This window comes from Mustela nivalis, assembly GCF_964662115.1.
Source record: "Mustela nivalis genome assembly, contig: HAP1_SCAFFOLD_1891, whole genome shotgun sequence".
Lineage (NCBI taxonomy): Eukaryota > Metazoa > Chordata > Mammalia > Carnivora > Mustelidae > Mustela > Mustela nivalis.
Genome location: NW_028134773.1, coordinates 8,863 through 26,594, shown reverse-complemented (window position 1 = coordinate 26,594; position 17,732 = coordinate 8,863). Strand labels below are relative to the sequence as shown.

The following is a 17,732-nucleotide window of genomic DNA, read 5'->3' as shown; positions in this document are numbered from 1 at the left end:
GTCTGCCTGATTAGTAGGTAAATAGCTTTTGTTGCCTCCTTCATTTCAGAGTGCTCGTCTTCGGGCTGCTGGCATTGGAAAGGATTTCAAAGAGAATCCCAACCTCAGGGATAACTGGACCGATGCAGAAGGCTATTACCGTAAGTTCACAGTTCTGATTAATTTTAGGCTTGTTAACATTTTTTAGAAGTATGTTGCTTGATGCAGTCACACATTGAAGAACTCTGAAAGTCACATCCCAGTGCCATCACTTAAAATGGATGGCACATCTAATAACTGCGTGAAGCCATGTTATATTCCAGTAAGCAGCTCAGGAGCTTCATGCATAGAAGTGAGGTAAAGACTTGATGTGCAACCTAAATCTATTCAAAGTTGTTTTCAGCCATGAGATAATCCTCCAGGAGGAAGGGGGAACGTCACTTCCTCGTCTTGATCTGAAACCAAGAAAAACGACACACAAGGAACTTGGGATGCCAGTCATGCAGTATTTGTCATTCAGGACTACAGTTGGAAACACTTCAGTGAGCACATTTCTTCCCTACTCAATGTTAAAATCCTCAGCAGTTAATAGGAAGTGGGCATGCAGCTTGAACCACATTATGAAAGAGTGACTGATGGCGGCTCATCTTTGATTCTCTGTGGTGTCTAGGAAACCAGGCACACAGTAGAGATTTGACACTTTTTTTTTATAAGTGACTGCACTGTGTTTCTTTGTACTTTATTATGTATATCTCGTAGTTTTGTAGTTTTGTTAAGTATTTATTATGGTCAAAATTCCCATTTTTTAATTTTACTTTTTTAGGTGTGAACATAGGTGAAGTCCTAGATAAGCGTTACAATGTGTATGGCTACACTGGCCAGGGTGTCTTCAGTAATGTTGTACGAGCCAGAGATAATGCAAGAGCCAACCAAGAAGTGGCTGTAAAAATCATCAGAAACAATGAGCTCATGTAAGTTCAAAAGACCTATGTAATGAAACTTAAAAACACAGGTATTCACAAGTGAACATTTTTAAAAAGTAACACAATCTATAAAAGTATTGCAGTTTTAAAATGACAGAAGGCTGGTAGTGAATCTGTTGCCTTTTTTCTTTTGTATAATAGAGGTAATTGTCAAACCCATAGGTTTTAATAAGCACAGTCTCTACCACACAGTGAGCTGATGTTAAAGTCAACTTGCCATCAGCTTTAAAACACTGAAAAGAACTGTTATATTATAGATATACATAAACATCTTCAGCTACCATAGGCTTAGAAAACATTTTTAAAGCCATTTTAAAAATATGACCTATTTGACAAATGATAACCAAAATTCTAGAGGAAAACCAAATCCTAGTATTTGGTAAGACATATTATATAGTGTGGTTCCATTTTTGTTAAAATAGCATTTACATCAAGATGTCTTTGAAATAAAAATAGGTAAGATTTGGGGCACCTGCGTGGTTTAGTCATTTAAGTATCAGACTCTTGATTTCAGCTCAGGTCATGACCTCAGTGTTGTGAGATCAAGCCCCATATCTGGCTCCGAGCTGGGTGTGGAACCTGCTTAGGATTCTCCCTCTGCCCCTCCCCTCTCCCTGGAAAGAAAGAAAAAAAAAAAAGAAAATGTACAAGATTGAATATCCTTCAGGCAAGGTGGGTTATTCCTGCAGTATTTCTTTCTATTAATTATTGTGGAAATAAGCTCCAGGGGAACCGTATTTGACTAAGTATAAAATATTGTGTGAGTGACATACAAAGTTGTCATTCCTTAACAGAATTACTATTAGTACTTAAAAAATCCGAGCTACTTACCATCTATGATACATCAAACTGGAACTAGTAAATATTATTTAATTTTCTTCTGTATTCAGTTTTGAATTAATTCTCTTTTTCTTTTCAGGCAAAAAACTGGCTTAAAAGAACTAGAATTCCTGAAAAAACTTAACGATGCTGATCCTGATGACAAATTTCATTGTTTGCGACTCTTCAGACACTTTTACCACAAACAGCATCTCTGTCTCGTATTTGAGCCTCTAAGGTACACTGTCAACCCTGTACATTACTTAAAATTTAGATAAACAGCATGAGAAATTTCTGTGTGTTTATTTTTACTAGTTAGCTGGTTTTGTTGTTTACTTTTGGGTAAGAACTAGCTTTGTGACAATCATTAATGTAGAAAGTAATTGACCTTTTTGCCAGACACCAACCTAATGTAGCCTTCAGCTCAACAAGAGATTCTCTGAAAGTTAAATACTTCAAGAAAGGATCACAATGTAATAAAAAGAAATGGGAGTAGTGAAGTAGAAATACAGTTTTGATCTTCAAAAGTATGGCTTCAGTTTTGGACTTTGAAATGTAAACCCATTCTAAAATCAATCAGAACTTTACCACTATATGTCTTCCCTTCTATTTATTTTGAAAATTGAGTTTTATTGGAGAATTGTCTTACATACACACAGGTTCATGTGCTTTCATTTCAGTGTAGAGTAATTTTATTAAACATCTGAGAGGGCTCATGAACAGATACTTTCATTTTAATTAATATTTTGGATTTGATTTTACTTTATGCTTGAACATGTTTTTGCCTTTTTTATTTCCATTTTGCATTTTAACCCCTAATTTTGTGGGTTGTTGTTTTTTTCTCTCCTAAAAGTATGAATTTACGAGAGGTGTTAAAAAAATATGGTAAGGATGTTGGTCTTCATATTAAAGCTGTAAGATCCTACAGTCAACAGTTGTTCTTGGCATTAAAACTCCTTAAAAGATGCAATATTCTACATGCAGATATCAAGCCAGACAATATCCTGGTAAGTTAAACAATCATGCTGCCTTGTACATCCATATAGGTTATGAGGAATGTGATAACCACTGTATTATTCTAGAAATGATGTCTTAAAAGAATAACTCAGCATACTACCCGTTACAAAGGACTTAGCCAGTGTTTACTTTTTTAGAAATGAGTCTGTGAAATTTTATAGTAAAGTACAAAGAAAGAGGAAATAGGCTGTTGTCTCAGTTTTATCCTTTAAGATTGATGGATTTAGAGTACACATAAATCCCAAGAGGGCCTTAATATAGTAATGATGGGCTTCCTCTGGTACCTAAACACAAAAAATGCACATCTTGCTGATTTGAAATAGTGTTCACAGCTCTTAATTCTCTGATTTGTGGTCTCACAGGTTTAGAGACATTTAAAGGAATTATCTCTTAACTAGTTGTATAGAGTAGTGTTTATTTATAGGTGCCCAGGAAGGGCCCAAAGACAGAAGAGCTCAGTTGTGATTAGGTAGGTGTTAAGTTGAAAGGTGTTCTTTCACATTCTTCACCTCTTAACTAAAGACTTCTGGAGTGGTAATACGCAACTTTCACGGGGTTTGTGTTTCTTAAATTTAGAAATAATACATTTTCATAGGGGAATGATGAATGCACACAATGCATACATACCACTTCCTTCCCTGGCCCCATTTCTTTAACCCTGTTCTGAGGTATTCAGAATTGGGGTTATGTTCACAACTTGGGGAATTCCTAGCTTGTCTGTTGATAACATTCCACACTTTTTTTTTTTTTTAAGATTTTTTTAATTTATTTGACAGATCACAAGTAGGCAGAGAGGCAGGCAGAGAGAGAGGGGGCAGCAGGCTCCCCGCCAAGCAGAGAGCCCAATGCGGGGCTCAATCCCAGGACCCTGAGATCATGAGCTGAGCCAAAGGCAGATGCTTAACTGCCTTGAGCCACCCAGGTACCCCATATTCTACCCTTTTAAAAGATTATGACCCATTAAAGTTCATTAAGAATACCTCATCAATAGCTTAGCTCTTACTCAGATTTTTCTTCTCTTTTAATACCTTAAAATATTTCCTTCCAGATGACCACATTAGTTATGAAACATGCTGTTGTAATAGATTTTATTTGACTTCACAGTCTGTTACACATCTAATATAACTTGGGTGTAGAGGAGCTAAATAATCACAGTGAAATAAACGAATTGTAGACTTCATGTTACGAATGAATTGTAGATTTGTCTAGTCAGCTTCATAGTTAATTTTTACCTCAATTTTATTTCTCTTGTAAATTGTGAAATATATCATCTGTATCAAAGCATGTATACAATATGTAAAATTTAAAGGTAGCTAACTACAGTGAACATCTGTGTAACCACCATAGAAGTTAAAGAATAAGACATTTGCCAGAATCTTAGGAGCTCTTGTTTTTAAAACTTTGTTTTCCTTAAGTTAATGCTACGCTAGTATAGGTTTACACCCGGACTTCAGACCCTGGATGTTGTCTCCTTCCTGAGAAAGGGGGAAAGTAGACATCAGAAACTAGAGGGAGCTGTTTGTGAATGAAAATTCAAAGCTTTTAGCCCAGAATCAACCATCAGTGTGGTAAGGTGTACCATGTTCCTCAGGGAGAATAGATGTTGTCTAGCCAAACTGGTGGAGTGCGTATAAGTGTGGATACCCAGCAATTGTTAAAGGCATTTTAGCCGGCCCAAGAGCCCTACTGATAGGTTCTAATTTTAAAATTGTCCCAGGATTTCTCTGGATTCTAAACTGCATCCTTAAGTAGCTGAATGCAGTTTATACCTCAAAAAGCTTCAAAAGTACTTTTGCATTTGAAGATACCGATTTTCCTGGTCCTCCAAGAGAAGAGAATGGTTATGGATATGGCAGTGAGAAATAATCATTTCCATTAATAGCTTAATTCCGTGGGTATCATCTCTAATGGGCCAATCTGTAACACTGACCAAACTTTATGATATCCCAGTAGAAAGTGCGTAAGGCTATTTATTTAAAGTTCTATGTTTCTTTGGGGTGGGAACGATAGGCCAAGTTCAAGTCCCAACTCGGAATTTGTGTGTGTCTCTTTTGAAGGGGGGAAGGGACTCTGGAATATGAATTATCTTCACTTGTTAATCCTGAACATGCTTCTGACTCATGAGTGGCAGCAGCCATGGGAGCAACTCCAGCCTTTCTCAGCAGATGTCACTGTTACTGTGTATGTTGAAGTATTTACAAAGGAAAAAAGAAACAAATAACTAATATAGAGTTCATATTTATCAGTTGTGCCAAATGTATTTAACATTTTCTTGACTAATACCTTCTTTATATTTAAGGGATTTAATATTTTTTTTAGACTTGAAGTGATTGCTAAATTTGGGATGGTCTAGCAGCTACGGATGAAGAATGTTTTTATTCTGTTTTTGTCCAGATTTAATCTGAATCATCCTCTGCTTTTATTGCTATCATAATTTTCTGGCAACTGAAAGTTAACTTCAGTCAGTTGAAAGTTAATTTAAGTCTGATTGTTTATTAATGAATTATCTTCATGTTCCTTTAAATAGCAACTCAACTTTATTCAGGTATTCTGGGCATTTTTAGAAGATGCTATGCTCCAATGAGATTTTTCTCTTACTACTCCCCTTCTCAAAGTAACATTGGTTAAAATTGAATGTACTTGGTATTATCCCATACTTCGTTACTGAAAAAAGTTCTTTTACTAATTATATTCAAATATTTGATAGCTCTTAATTTTTTATAATTAGGAAATTGAATTATAAGATAATTAGAAAAGGAATTGTAAAATGGGTAACTTTGTTTTCAGTATTGGAAGTAACTTCTCAAAGCCAATTATTTTTATCTGATTACTTGCCTTAATTATTTCTGGCATGAATTAAACTTCCATGATAAAATGTTTTGCAGGTTAATGAATCAAAAACTATTTTAAAGCTCTGCGATTTTGGGTCAGCTTCACATGTTGCGGATAATGACATAACACCTTATCTTGTCAGTAGATTTTATCGTGCTCCTGAAATCAGTAAGTTTCTTCAAATGTTTTTTGACCTGGGCCATCATACACAGTGGAAACAGCATATTTAATGTCTAAGTACTGTTTTCCATCGCACTTCAGCAGCTGCACGAGGTCATTGATGAGGAAGGGAACCGTAGCAAGTTCATCCTCCTCAGGTGGAATGGTGGTAGTTGTGACAGGAGTCTTGATCATGTCTGGCAAGAGTAGCAAAACAGTTGTGGAAAATCCTCGGCTTTAGAAGACTGCTCTTGATTACTCAAGGTCTGATTATCAAATTTATGGATTGTATGGGACCTTTGTTTTTTGCTATTCCTGTTGCCTTGGTTGAGGCTGGTTAGTACCTCCACCAAAGGTGAAATGAGAAAAGAAATATTCATTTCCTTCTGCCCCCCCCCACCCTTTAAATTCCTTCCTCATTCCCTCATTTTTTAAGAGTCTGTTAAGAATTAGTGGGGAAAAAACATGAAGCTAATGCCAAAGAGAGGTATTAAGATTGCAGTTATGTAGGCCAAGCTAAAGTAACCCCCTGTTAACGAAAATAGTTGATTGTTTCTGTCATCGTGTATTAAACTTCAGTTTTGTTTTCAGTTATAGGTAAAAGCTATGATTATGGTATAGATATGTGGTCTGTAGGTTGTACCTTATATGAACTCTACACTGGAAAAATTTTATTTCCTGGCAAAACCAATAACCATATGTTGAAGCTCGCCATGGATCTCAAAGGAAAGATGCCAAATAAGGTAGGACATTAACATGAGCTGTTCTGGTTGTTTTTCAAGGTCTTAGCAATAGTTTACTGTAGACCAGTGGATTGCTGCCACTTTACTCATCACTAATGGCTATAAAACCATTTCAGAAAGGCAGGTATATGGTTACTGTGATTGCTTAGCTCTTTTAAATTTCTGCTATTTAAAAATAATTATTCTCATCATCCAAGAGCTATCAGAAGTGATTAAGAGAACTCCATTTTCCTCTTCACCTCTAATGTCTCTTTGCTTTTCTTTACTCTGTTAAGCAGGAGGGTAGGGTCCTACAGTTTAGAGTAGAAGTGGAGTTGAGGAAGAGAGATTGATGAGCATAAATTTGTTAAGCACCATACTTGTATATATATGACTGTTTCATATCTTTGTTCTTCCCTTGTTCCATTTATTATCCTTTAATGATGGGCAGAGAAGCAGCCTTGGGAGCACACCGTTATTGGTAACAGCACCAAACATGCTTGAGAGGTGGAATGAAAAAAGATGCAGGTCAGGTTAGTTCAGATGTGAAGAAGGGCTCAGTTGTCAGAGAATGACGGGGTGAATATTGGAAAAGGAACTTGATGGCAATCAGTTTATTAAAGATTTAAAGTTATTTGGGAAAGGTACCAAGAAAAACTCAGTTAAAATTGACCTCTTTCTAACATAAAACTCACCCTTAATGCTTCAGGTACAATAATTAGTTTCAGAAATGAATCAGAAATTTCAGGCATTTATAAACCTGTCCCAGGGCCATATCTTAAACTTTGGTAATTTTAACTTATTTGCTGAATTTCTGAGCGAGTACAGATTTTGCCCCATATAAGTCAGAAGCCATTATGTTTTTTATTTTTTAGGTACTGTCCCAATTCTCTCATGTTGGACTCGTTTAGAATAAGTTATACAGGAATTAGTTATGTTGGTATTTGTTTTAACAAGGTCTGACCTGTATCATTTCAGGGCTCTTGAAACATAATTTGTGAAACGTCATTGGGTTTCTTAAACTGCCAAGAGAAAAGGCCCCAAATGTGTAATATTTTTCCTAAGAACAAATGATTTCATATTTGAGTCTCTGTTTTGAGTAGTGAAAGCATAATGTGATATTACAATTGGTTTAAGTCACTGCCTGGGAAAATATAATTTCAGGTTATTAAGTAGTTTCAGGCACAGCATTTATATTAGCTTTTTCGAATATGTTAAACCCTCCAAAGCAAGGAATCTAAGAGATTCCTTAAATGAGAATAGAAATCCAGAGAGACTGAATAAGTTTTATTTGTGACTTGTTATGTATTAAATTGTTGGTAGGCCAGACTGTTTCGTAATAGTTCAAAACCCAAGTTTTATTTTGCTTTATTGCCAGATGATTCGGAAAGGCGTATTCAAAGACCAACATTTTGATCAAAACCTCAACTTCATGTATATAGAAGTTGATAAAGTAACAGAGAGGGTAAGTCCCTTTTAACTGTGCTACGTTAAATGATTGTCTTTTTGTAAACAAGCTGAATACTGGGTGGTACTAGGAGCTGTGAATATTTAAAACACTAAAAATAATTTCTTTTTGCTGGTGGCCAATTCCTGAATAAAACACAATGAGGTTATGAGAAAGAGGAAGGGAATTAAAAATGTTTGTCTAGTATAATGACTCTATTTTTATGATAGGTCATATTTAGGCCCTCTTCCTCTGTTCTTGGGAGCATTTTCTTTCTCTGCCCTCCTATCCAGCTTCTGGACTGCTTACCAGAGTGATCTTTTTGAAAAAACAAATCTTACCGTGTTATTCTCGGTGCTTAAAATCCTTATCCTTTTGTTGGGTTCCTCTCTGATGAACTCTGTGGTCTTGAGCAGTTTGCCCACCCCCTCAGTAACCTCCCCCATCCCACACTTGGCAGTCAGCTGAAGGGCGTGCCATGTCATGTCTCTCTCTGCCTTTGTTCACAGACCATCCTGACCTTACTTGCCTCCTCTCCCTCCTCATCCCCTAAAAATAACTTATCCAGCTTCAAGCGTCAGGGGAAATACATGCTCTATATGAGCTTTTCCAAACCCTCTAGGTTGAAGTATAGGGACTTTTCCGCTTTTTTGCCCCATTATATTGTCTGTTCCTAACTTTGTCAGAGCACTTAACCAGCACACAGTTCCATGTCTGTCTGTCACCACTTCAGGACAGGGAGAGGAGAGTTGAAACAGGAAGTGCTTACTGTTGTTATTACTAATTACTATTGATTGCTCTTAATCATATAATTATTATTAATTATGTAACAGTGGGGGGATTTTCATAGACTTCCTGTTAGCAGTTTGATCTTTTTACAGACTTACAGTATGTTTTTTAAAAATCTTCATAGCTAACTTGGGGTTGTTTTTTTCTTTTCTGGTGGGGGGTGTTGGGTTTTTTTTTCATTCAGTTTTTTCAGTTAGTTCTTACAAAGATAAAGAGAATAGGGGCATCTGGGTGGCTCAGTCGTTAAGCATCTGCCTTTAGCTTGGGTCATGACCCAGTGGTCCTTGGATAGAGCCCCACGTTGGGCACCCTGCTCAGCAGGAAGCCTGCTTCTCTCCCTTTCCTCCTCCCCTACTTGTGTTCCCTTTCTCACGGTCTGTCAAAATGAAGTTTTAAATGAATAGATTATATATATCATCTATATATCTGTATAGATGATATATATGTACATATATTAAAATTTTCGATAGACCAATCAGTCTGATTTAAGATACATATGCTCAGAACTCTATAAAAGTAGACATACACATCTTTAAAAATTATTTTTAGGAGAAAGTTACTGTCATGAGCACCATTAATCCAACCAAGGACCTGTTGGCTGACTTGATTGGGTGCCAGCGGCTTCCTGAAGACCAACGTAAAAAAGTACACCAGCTAAAGGACTTGTTGGACCAGATCCTAATGTTGGACCCCGCTAAACGAATAAGCATCAACCAGGCCCTACAGCATGCGTTCATCCAGGAAAAAATTTAAACGAGATGAAGAAGCTCCAAGGGTTTGAGTAATTAAATACAAAGACTGAAGAAATTTCACAGCAGTTTATTAATGTATATAAACTTATAAATATTTCTCCAGCAAATTTGAGGAAGCATGATATATTTGAATTAACACCAAGGGTGATATTTCTTTTAGAAATGTTAGTTAATCTGTTTTGTGTCTTATGTGAAATTTCACTGTAGAACTGTTTTAATTGCCAAGACTGCACAAAATTACAGTGCTAATGTACATGGTTGCAGTTCACATAAAAGACAAAAGCATCTGTTATAAAATGAGTAGTAATACTGGGTGGTTGATTTATTTTTAGCAAACTTGGCTTCATATTGGTCTTCAGATAAAATGGCCAGCATAAATGCTGTTTATATTCACGTTTTCCTAGGTGTGTGTGTGCAGGCCACAGCAGCATGCCCTTGGTGTAGTCAGTGCCGAAAGGGGTCTGTTCCTTCTTGAGCCTGCCTGCAGGGATGGTCTCCTCTTTTAAAGCAGGTTGTGTACAACATTCAGTACACTGAAGGTAAGCTAAACCATCAACATCACTGGTGTTTTAAGATGTTATTTTATTGGAACAGTTGACAATGAGGGATATTAGCTTTGTGGCGGAATTCCCTGCATGTGTGATAGCTGATGTTGTGTTATTTTTGGCATTGCAACTGTGGCGTAGTTACAGTTTCCTTTCTGTTCATCGCATTTAAAATCGGAAGAGTGTGCGCTTGATGGACACAGCGCCTTCAGTGTACTGTTTCTTACTGACTTTCAGTTTTTTAGACCAACTTGCTATAGACTTTATATACATTTTGTTAGATACAGTTCGTAGTGACGTAGAGACAAGGCATCGTTTTCCTTTACTAATGACACATGTTGAGGCCTAATTCTGAAAGTCCTCATATTTAAAAGTTAGACAACATAATGAAATTTTTAACTATTTGTATGTCATTTTGAAAGTGTACTGCTTTATGGTAAAAGTGTTTTTCATTTGTTCATTGTTTTCATTATTTGTGATCATGTTGTCTTTCAATACAGGCATAAACCTTCCACTCTTGAACAAAGCAGCTGCTTTTTAAAAGCGGTAATTGCTTCTTTACCTTTTATTTCTTTTGTAAATGAAGCTTTTCTTTAAGAATGTGACTTTAAAGTGTTGTCTATTGCATAAAACAGTTGACACTCACTTATTGTAAAGTGAAGATTGTTCTCCTGCATGTGAAGTGGACCATGCAGATTTCTGTATGTTCTCAGTATGCATCACTAGATAATAAAGTCTTTTGTGAACAAGGCATTTGTAGCCATTTTTAAAAGTTTTTGTCTTCAGTGCTGGTAAGTCAGGTAAACCATAAATAGTTAAAAAGCAACCTTTCATTTCTTCCTTTAAGTCTTTAAAAGATTTTTTTGTTAAAAATGTAAGCTTAGCCACAAGTTGATTGTTTTATTAATAATCAGGATCCTAACTATTTCATCAAAAAAAAATCCTACAAATATTGTCAGCTTTCAGTGTAGTGAGATAATTCCTGTAGGTTATGGGGTGTAATTCAGGATTTAACTAATGTTTCTGCTATTTTCTCACTTTTCCTTTTGATGGTGCGGAAAGAGAAAAGGAAAACGGGGCACAGGCCACTCACCGCCTTCTCCAAGGGGTCTGATTTGCTGAGACACCAGCTTCACCTTCTTAACAAGGTTATTTCTGACAGCATGTGTAGATAAACATTTAGCAACAATTTAAAACCAAATCATGTAAATCAGCTTGGTTTTGCAACACAAAGGAATTTGTATTTTTAACATGGTAGGAGAGAATTTTCAGAAATGTGTGTACATCTTTTCTGTTTGGGTGGTAAAATTAATGCTTATCTTCCTGAGCATTGTGGAAAATAACCAGATTTTAGGGGTTTAAATAATATTTTTAAATTGTAAATGGGATTTTTTTATTCACCCAGGCACCTAATTACAACAAGCATGCACATTTTGGTGCATTCAAGAATGGAAAATCAGAATAGCAGCATTCTTCTGGTGGGTTTTGCTCCATTTAAAGACATGAACTACAGCCAGGAAGGTGATAGATGATATAATAAGCCAACTTTGAATCTACACCCCGTCTCTTCATGGTTTAGACTTACTAAAAATAAATAAAAGGTGGTTTCCATCTTCAGGTAGAGTGAAGCCTTTTAAATAAGGCCTCACGGGTGCAGCTTGTCTACCTTTACCAAAATGGGTAGTGATTCTCCCACCATGACTTACTTTATTTTGGTGATAATATGCTGCATATTCAAGTCTTTTGTAGTTATTTTCACTCAAAAGTAGTAAACATTTTGATGCTTCTGGTGATTTTCATGGCTTCATTTTATATAAGTGTTTAATAAGTAAGTTAACTTCCACTAGAAACAGTTCATCTTATGCCTTCAAAACTATTACCTATTCCTTAAAAAACAAAGTTGCTTGTTACTTGTTCTTTGTGTTTTAGGTGCAGTTCAGTGGAAGATGATGACAGCCAGAAGACATGAGCTAAGGTTTCTGTCCTATAAAAGATTTAAAAAAAAAAAGAAAGAAAAAGAAAAAAAGGAATTCTCCATTTAATTTTTGTCTAATTTTTTAGTTTTCAGCATTATGATTTGGGTTTCATTAATGTTTGGCACTTAGAGTAGTAGTGCTATTGTGGTGTTCATCTGTAAAGTGCTTGTTTTATCATACTTCCCGCTTCCCTCCCTCCCTCCCAATAAAAACAGTGGTTAAATGTAGTAATATTATGAAAGGCTCTTGAATGTGAGATTCCACATAATACATGGCCATCAAAATTGGTTCCTAGGGGTTATTAGAAAAGTAGAAACCACCACAATCACATACATCAAAAAGTAGTTTTTAGCTTTAGGTATCTTATCTCCTTGGCAGATGCAAAAGAATAGAAAGTGGAACTTTAAGAGTGCTGTTGCCCAACTCCATTAATACTCTATTCCCTGACTTTCTCTTTTAGTAACTATTTTTGTAAGTACTTCAGTCATGGTCTTAAGATAGATAAATATTTAGAACCAGTCAGTTTTTCTTCTTAAGTGAGAGAAGTAGATCTTTGTTCCCAAATTTAGCATTCCTAGGTTTGTCTACTCTAAAGGAACCCTGCAAACATTCTTTATATACATACACATGATTTTCTTAGAATTAGAAATTTTGCTGAGGCAGAGATTTGGAACTTTGTTAAGACCTCTGTTAGATGGTGGTCATAATTTAGTGAATTATCTTTAGCCTGCATTCATGTTTCAAAGTAGCTATATAGTTTTTAAATGAGTTAATCTCTGATAAAGCATTTGGGTTTTTTTAGACTTCACAGCAAAATATCACATGGTTGTCAGACGTCAGGGTTCCTAAGTCTTGGGACATAACCCTTGAAAAGGTCATAGTTCTTTCTGTAGTCAGGGGGTAAGTGAGATCCAGAAACCAGATATGCTGTAGTCCCCGTTCTCTATGTGGACCTTCTTAAAGGTATCAGACATCAGGTGGGAGCATCGAGGTTTTGAAGGAAGGGAGTGTCTTGTCATAAATTTTAAAGACCTTCCCAGTATTCCTGTTTTCCTCTTAGTCTTTATTAGTTGCATCCTTATTATTCCCCAATGTAGAACTCATTCCACTCTACTACTTTCAAAATGAGTTTTTTAAGATACTCTAATTTTTTTTTCATTATAGTAACCACCTTTTTTTCCTCCAAAACAAATACTCAGGACATTTCTACAATACAAAAAATGTATGTTTTAGGGTATGTGGTAGAGGCAGAGAAATGTAATAGTCTCAGATCTATTTGATATTTGCATTCCTCCTACTATGCTCTACTTGTTCTTTATCATCATTTTGTAATGCTAGCTGGTTACGTAGAAATAAGATCTCTGGAATGAAACAGAGGAATCAAATATCTTCAAATTTAAGCCAAATAGTTAAAGAATGCCCTTTTAAATGTTGGAGATAGGGGAAAAAAATGGATACTCAAATAAGTAATTTCCTTTCATTAATTATGATGACATCATTGGAAGTTGGGCTTCATAAAAAGTGTTTCTTTCCTTTTCATACCCTAGTTCAAGCATATTTTCAACATGAGTTCTATCATCCTTCTAGATGGGATGTCTTCCTTATGGAAATGTTCACTACAAATTCATTTGTATTTTTTTTACATGTCAATAATGTACACTAAATTGACTTAATTAAAAGTGTTTTCCAGTTACTTGATAGATATCATCATGGCATCTTTAATTTTTTTTTTCTCCTTCTATATGTAGGGTAAGGGACTGTTCTTCTGAAGAATCTTTCCGTTTAATGATCAAGATATGGAAGCTGGTCTCTGAAAATAACATGTATCCCAGTTACTGTGGTATCATGTGAATTGTAACTTGCATTTTAGCAGCAATGTTTCCAATTATTGGAAAACTTAATAAAATATGCCTCTTGTTACCATACTGTTTCCTGATTTCCTTTGCTGGGGTTTGCTATTTTACGTTTAGTTTTAAGTTAAAACAGCATTCTCTCTCAAGCTTTCTGATAGGCTATTTCACTGGTGTTCATAGATGTGCTTTGAAAGGTATTCTCTGCCCAAATATGATTGGCAACTGTCAGATTAAATTTAAATATTTATGTTAAAACTTCTCAGAAGATATCTGATATGCATTGTGAACCTCAGTGAAGGAGAACGGTGTAGAGAGAAGTTTACCAAACCACTTGACAGAACTTGCTGCATGGCAACAGCCAATTTAGTATCTTCCTTACAAACATCAAAATACTTCTAGCAGCTAAGTGCAGAACACATGCCAAATAGAAACATCATAAGTAAGGAGGTAGCTCCCTTTTCTGTAATGATTTAAATCAGTTGGTTCATTGTACATGGGGAAGCCTGACAAATATGTACCATATCCTTAGAGTATCTACATCTCATTTTCTTCTAAAGAAATGTCCTCAGCTTAAAACAAAAAAACTGTAAAATACCTAAAAGAGGGACAAGGAGATCGAATCTTTAATATAAAGCAGGATTGGAGGAGGCAGGGCCAGAGTGTCTGGCTGTGTCGGGTACACCCATCTAGCAGGTGCTATCTTCTCTACCTAATGGTCGAGTCCTAGTTGTTCTAAGAAATGGGCCAGAATGGCAGTGGCTCTGGACAGCTGCCTTGCAAAGGCCCCAGCTGTAGTTCCACTTGGGCTGGCAGAGGATGAAGAACTACATATTCTGTCTAAAGCAACTGACAAGGGTCATGAGATCCTGCTTTTTATTAGGGAAGGTAGTATGCAGGTTGCATTCGGTTTGGTGGGGGCTGGGGGTGGGGGGTTATGGCAAACTTGGAAGAGACTTTTCTCCCTGTGCTTTCATTGATGAGAAAAGAATCTGCCTCGGTTAAGATCCAAAAAGGAGGCAAGAAAAGGTGTCAGTACTGGACAGCCAAAGTATGGGGAATTTTTAAGCCAGCCAGAAAGCCAAATTCAACTGAAGTTTCCTGAACAAGAATCACTTCAATTTATAGGTGTCTGTTAGTAGCTTCCAAGTGTTTCTTCAAAAATAGTGGTGGAAGTTGGCTTCCAACAGGTTTGAAAAATTGCTAAGTCTTCCAAGTCTTTTGGTAACTACAGTACTCCCAACCCCCAATGATAAGTTTTTCTCTTAGCCAAATATTGCCTGTTTTACTCCCATCATTTGACAAGATGAATTTAGGATGGCTACATCTACTTCCCATGTATGTGCCTTTTCTGACCTCATTTTAGGGACTCTGCTTAAAAAATTCCACTATTCTTACTAATCGTATTAAAATAAGTACCTGTGACTTATAATTGAAATCAGCATTGCTGCTAATGCATTTTTTACATAAATTTAAAACAATTTGGGACTAATAGGAAACTCTGATAAGTGTTTCAGTAACTAGCTCCTTTTTTAGGTCTAATGGCATCCTAAATAAAGTAGCTCGGTTATGTTTCCAGTAAGATTTGCCCTGCCTGTCTCTAAGACATCAAAGCCTTCCACCCCACCAAAGCAATCCTTCGGTGCAGAAATCTATTTCTTGGAACTGCGGACACCGTGATCTTCCATTACCCCTACCTCTGAAATACTCCTCCCTACCTCCTGTTTCCTCTCTCCCATGTCCACTCCCACTCTTGGTCTTCCTGGAAACAAGGGCTTGTGTCTTCACTCCACCTCTGATCTGCTTTTTAATTTGCCAGGCACTTGATTCAATCCTCATGTGATTATGTGCGCTGAAAGATCCACTACCTTCCTGACACATTAGGAAAGTGAAGAACTAAGGTTAAGGAACCTGCCTGAGGTGCAGTTCAGTCACATGGCAGAGCCTGGCTGTGGAGAAGGCCCTCGTGACTGCTCTCACATAACCGTTCTCGCGGCTGGGCTGAGTCCTTTCCCTAACCCAGGGTATCTACATACCACGCAATGACTGTTTGGGATAGAGTGAAGAACAGAACAGGCATGTCCCTTTCCTGAAGCTTTTATGGATAAAAATTACATTATTATGACCCTAAAAGTGACGGGATAAGATCCAAGCAGGTAAAGAAGGTAAAAATGAGAATGGGTACGAAGGCTGCCAAATAAGGCTCGGGACTCAAGTGAGAATTGTAATGAGAGGAAAGGTGGTTGAGAGGGGAAGCTGGGATGGTATGAAAGCACGAGTCCATTTTTTACATGCTGTTCTGGGAAAGGGATGTTCTACCACTTGGGATAATGACACAACTATAAGGGGTTTAGGTAAAATACTGTTCTATGGTAAGTTATCTTGAACAGTTTATTTTTCTGTTGTCGTATTGATACAGTTCTAGAAAGTTCTTTGAAATTAATCTAAAAACTAAACCTACTCTCTCTGACCTCTGCTTCTAAGAAAATTCTTTGAACCTTATTCTTTTACTAAAAATAGAATAGAGGAAAATAAAACCACAGTTGCTTTCTTCAACATGTTTTTGAAGTGTCTTTTAGTTCATCTCCCCTATCCCAATCTTGAATATTTCACCTTGCTTGTTTTGAGGGGGCGAGGGGGTGCAGCAAAGATGATACACAATATTGACCATGCCTTGGCAGTGGGCTGGGAGTAGGGAGAGCTTTTTACTTCTCATTTTCCTTTGGGCAATGCTTGAAGTTTTCATCGTGTTATTTTTAATGTTTTCCAAAAACTCATTTGAGGGCAACCCTATTGGGACCCCTCTCACTCCTGAGAGCTTTCTCTGTCTCATTTAATAAAACGATTTCTTTCCTCAGAAAACAAAACAAAACAAACTCATTCGAATTCACCAAACATCCACTGAAACCAAAGCACACTACACCCTCCCCCGCCAAACATCCATTTTACATCAACTTTTTCCTTTAAGATGTTTTTCAAAGTGTGATCCAAGAACCACCTGCATGGGATGTTTGTTTATAGTGCAGGTCCCCCAGCCCCACTCCTGGATTCCACATCCTTGGGGCTGTGAGAGAACCCCAGACTCAATTTTTTGTTTCCCTGATTAGGTGCAGTAAGGTGTATCAGTCGCATGGTCTCCCTACACCCATACACTTTTCTTTTCTTTTAAGATTTTTATTTATTTGACAGAGATCACAAGTAGGCAAAGAGGCAGGCAGAGAGAGAGGAGGAAGCAGGCTCCCCGCAGAGCAGAGAGCCCGATGTGGGGCTCGATCCCAGGACACTGGGATCATGACCTGAGCCGAAGGCAGAGGCTTTAACCCACTGAGCCACCCAGGCGCCCCGATACATACACTTTTCTTTTGAACAAGTTAAGATGCTTTCCCTGCTTGCAGGGGGCGGGGCAGTTAAGACTTGCAAGAACAAAGAACTTTGGGAAAGTTCCATTAACATGACATTTTGGCTGCTCTGTGTACATCAACCTTTTCTCATTTTTCCTTTGACATTCCAAAACTGTTGTTAGGTCTGAGTGGAAGAGGGTTGTTTCATGCCTACAACTAGCTTTTAACCCCAAGAGAACGGATCTTGCTTTCATGTATGTGACCTGGGAAAGCAACAATTTTTAAAACACTGGAGGATCTAGAGGACCTTACATATTAATTCAACAAAATCACAAGTAGTTTAGCTTTCAATGGCCAAGGAAATACCAAAAGATAGGTCAAGATGATAGACCAAGGAGATTTTTAAAGATAGTAAAGGAGAGGAAAAAAAGGTATCAGTGGGAAAAACTAAAAAAATAAATTCACTAAGAGGTAATTTACTCTTAAAGCTGTAACGGAAAATGAAATACACCAGCCACCAG

General features: G+C 37.0%; 1 protein-coding gene across 11 annotated transcripts in view; it reads left to right on the top strand.

The window, feature by feature from the left end:
* Positions 1–13,943, top strand: part of PRP4K (pre-mRNA processing factor kinase PRP4K) — a 39,293-nt gene extending 25,350 nt beyond the window's left edge. Inside the window, exons 8-22 of one of the 11 annotated variants that reach the window (XR_014308052.1) lie at positions 50–140; positions 803–950; positions 1,882–2,019; positions 2,635–2,788; positions 5,684–5,798; positions 5,892–6,053; positions 6,381–6,532; positions 7,890–7,976; positions 9,297–9,574; positions 9,904–10,038; positions 10,545–10,590; positions 11,107–11,192; positions 11,450–11,522; positions 11,974–12,019; positions 13,769–13,943. Coding sequence is in view for 1 of the 11 variants with exons in the window: in XM_082750825.1 (XP_082606951.1) it covers positions 50–140; positions 803–950; positions 1,882–2,019; positions 2,635–2,788; positions 5,684–5,798; positions 6,381–6,532; positions 7,890–7,976; positions 9,297–9,500 (1,089 nt within the window). In the remaining 10 variants the exon portion in view is untranslated. Of the gene's footprint in view, positions 1–49; positions 141–802; positions 951–1,881; positions 2,020–2,634; positions 2,789–5,683; positions 5,799–5,891; positions 6,054–6,380; positions 6,533–7,889; positions 7,977–9,296; positions 10,796–11,106; positions 11,193–11,449; positions 11,523–11,973; positions 12,020–13,768 lie in introns of those variants that run through there. The other 10 variants (XR_014308051.1, XR_014308054.1, XR_014308048.1 and 7 more) reach the window with 10 other exon arrangements.
* The last annotated feature ends 3,789 nt before the right edge of the window (positions 13,944–17,732 follow it).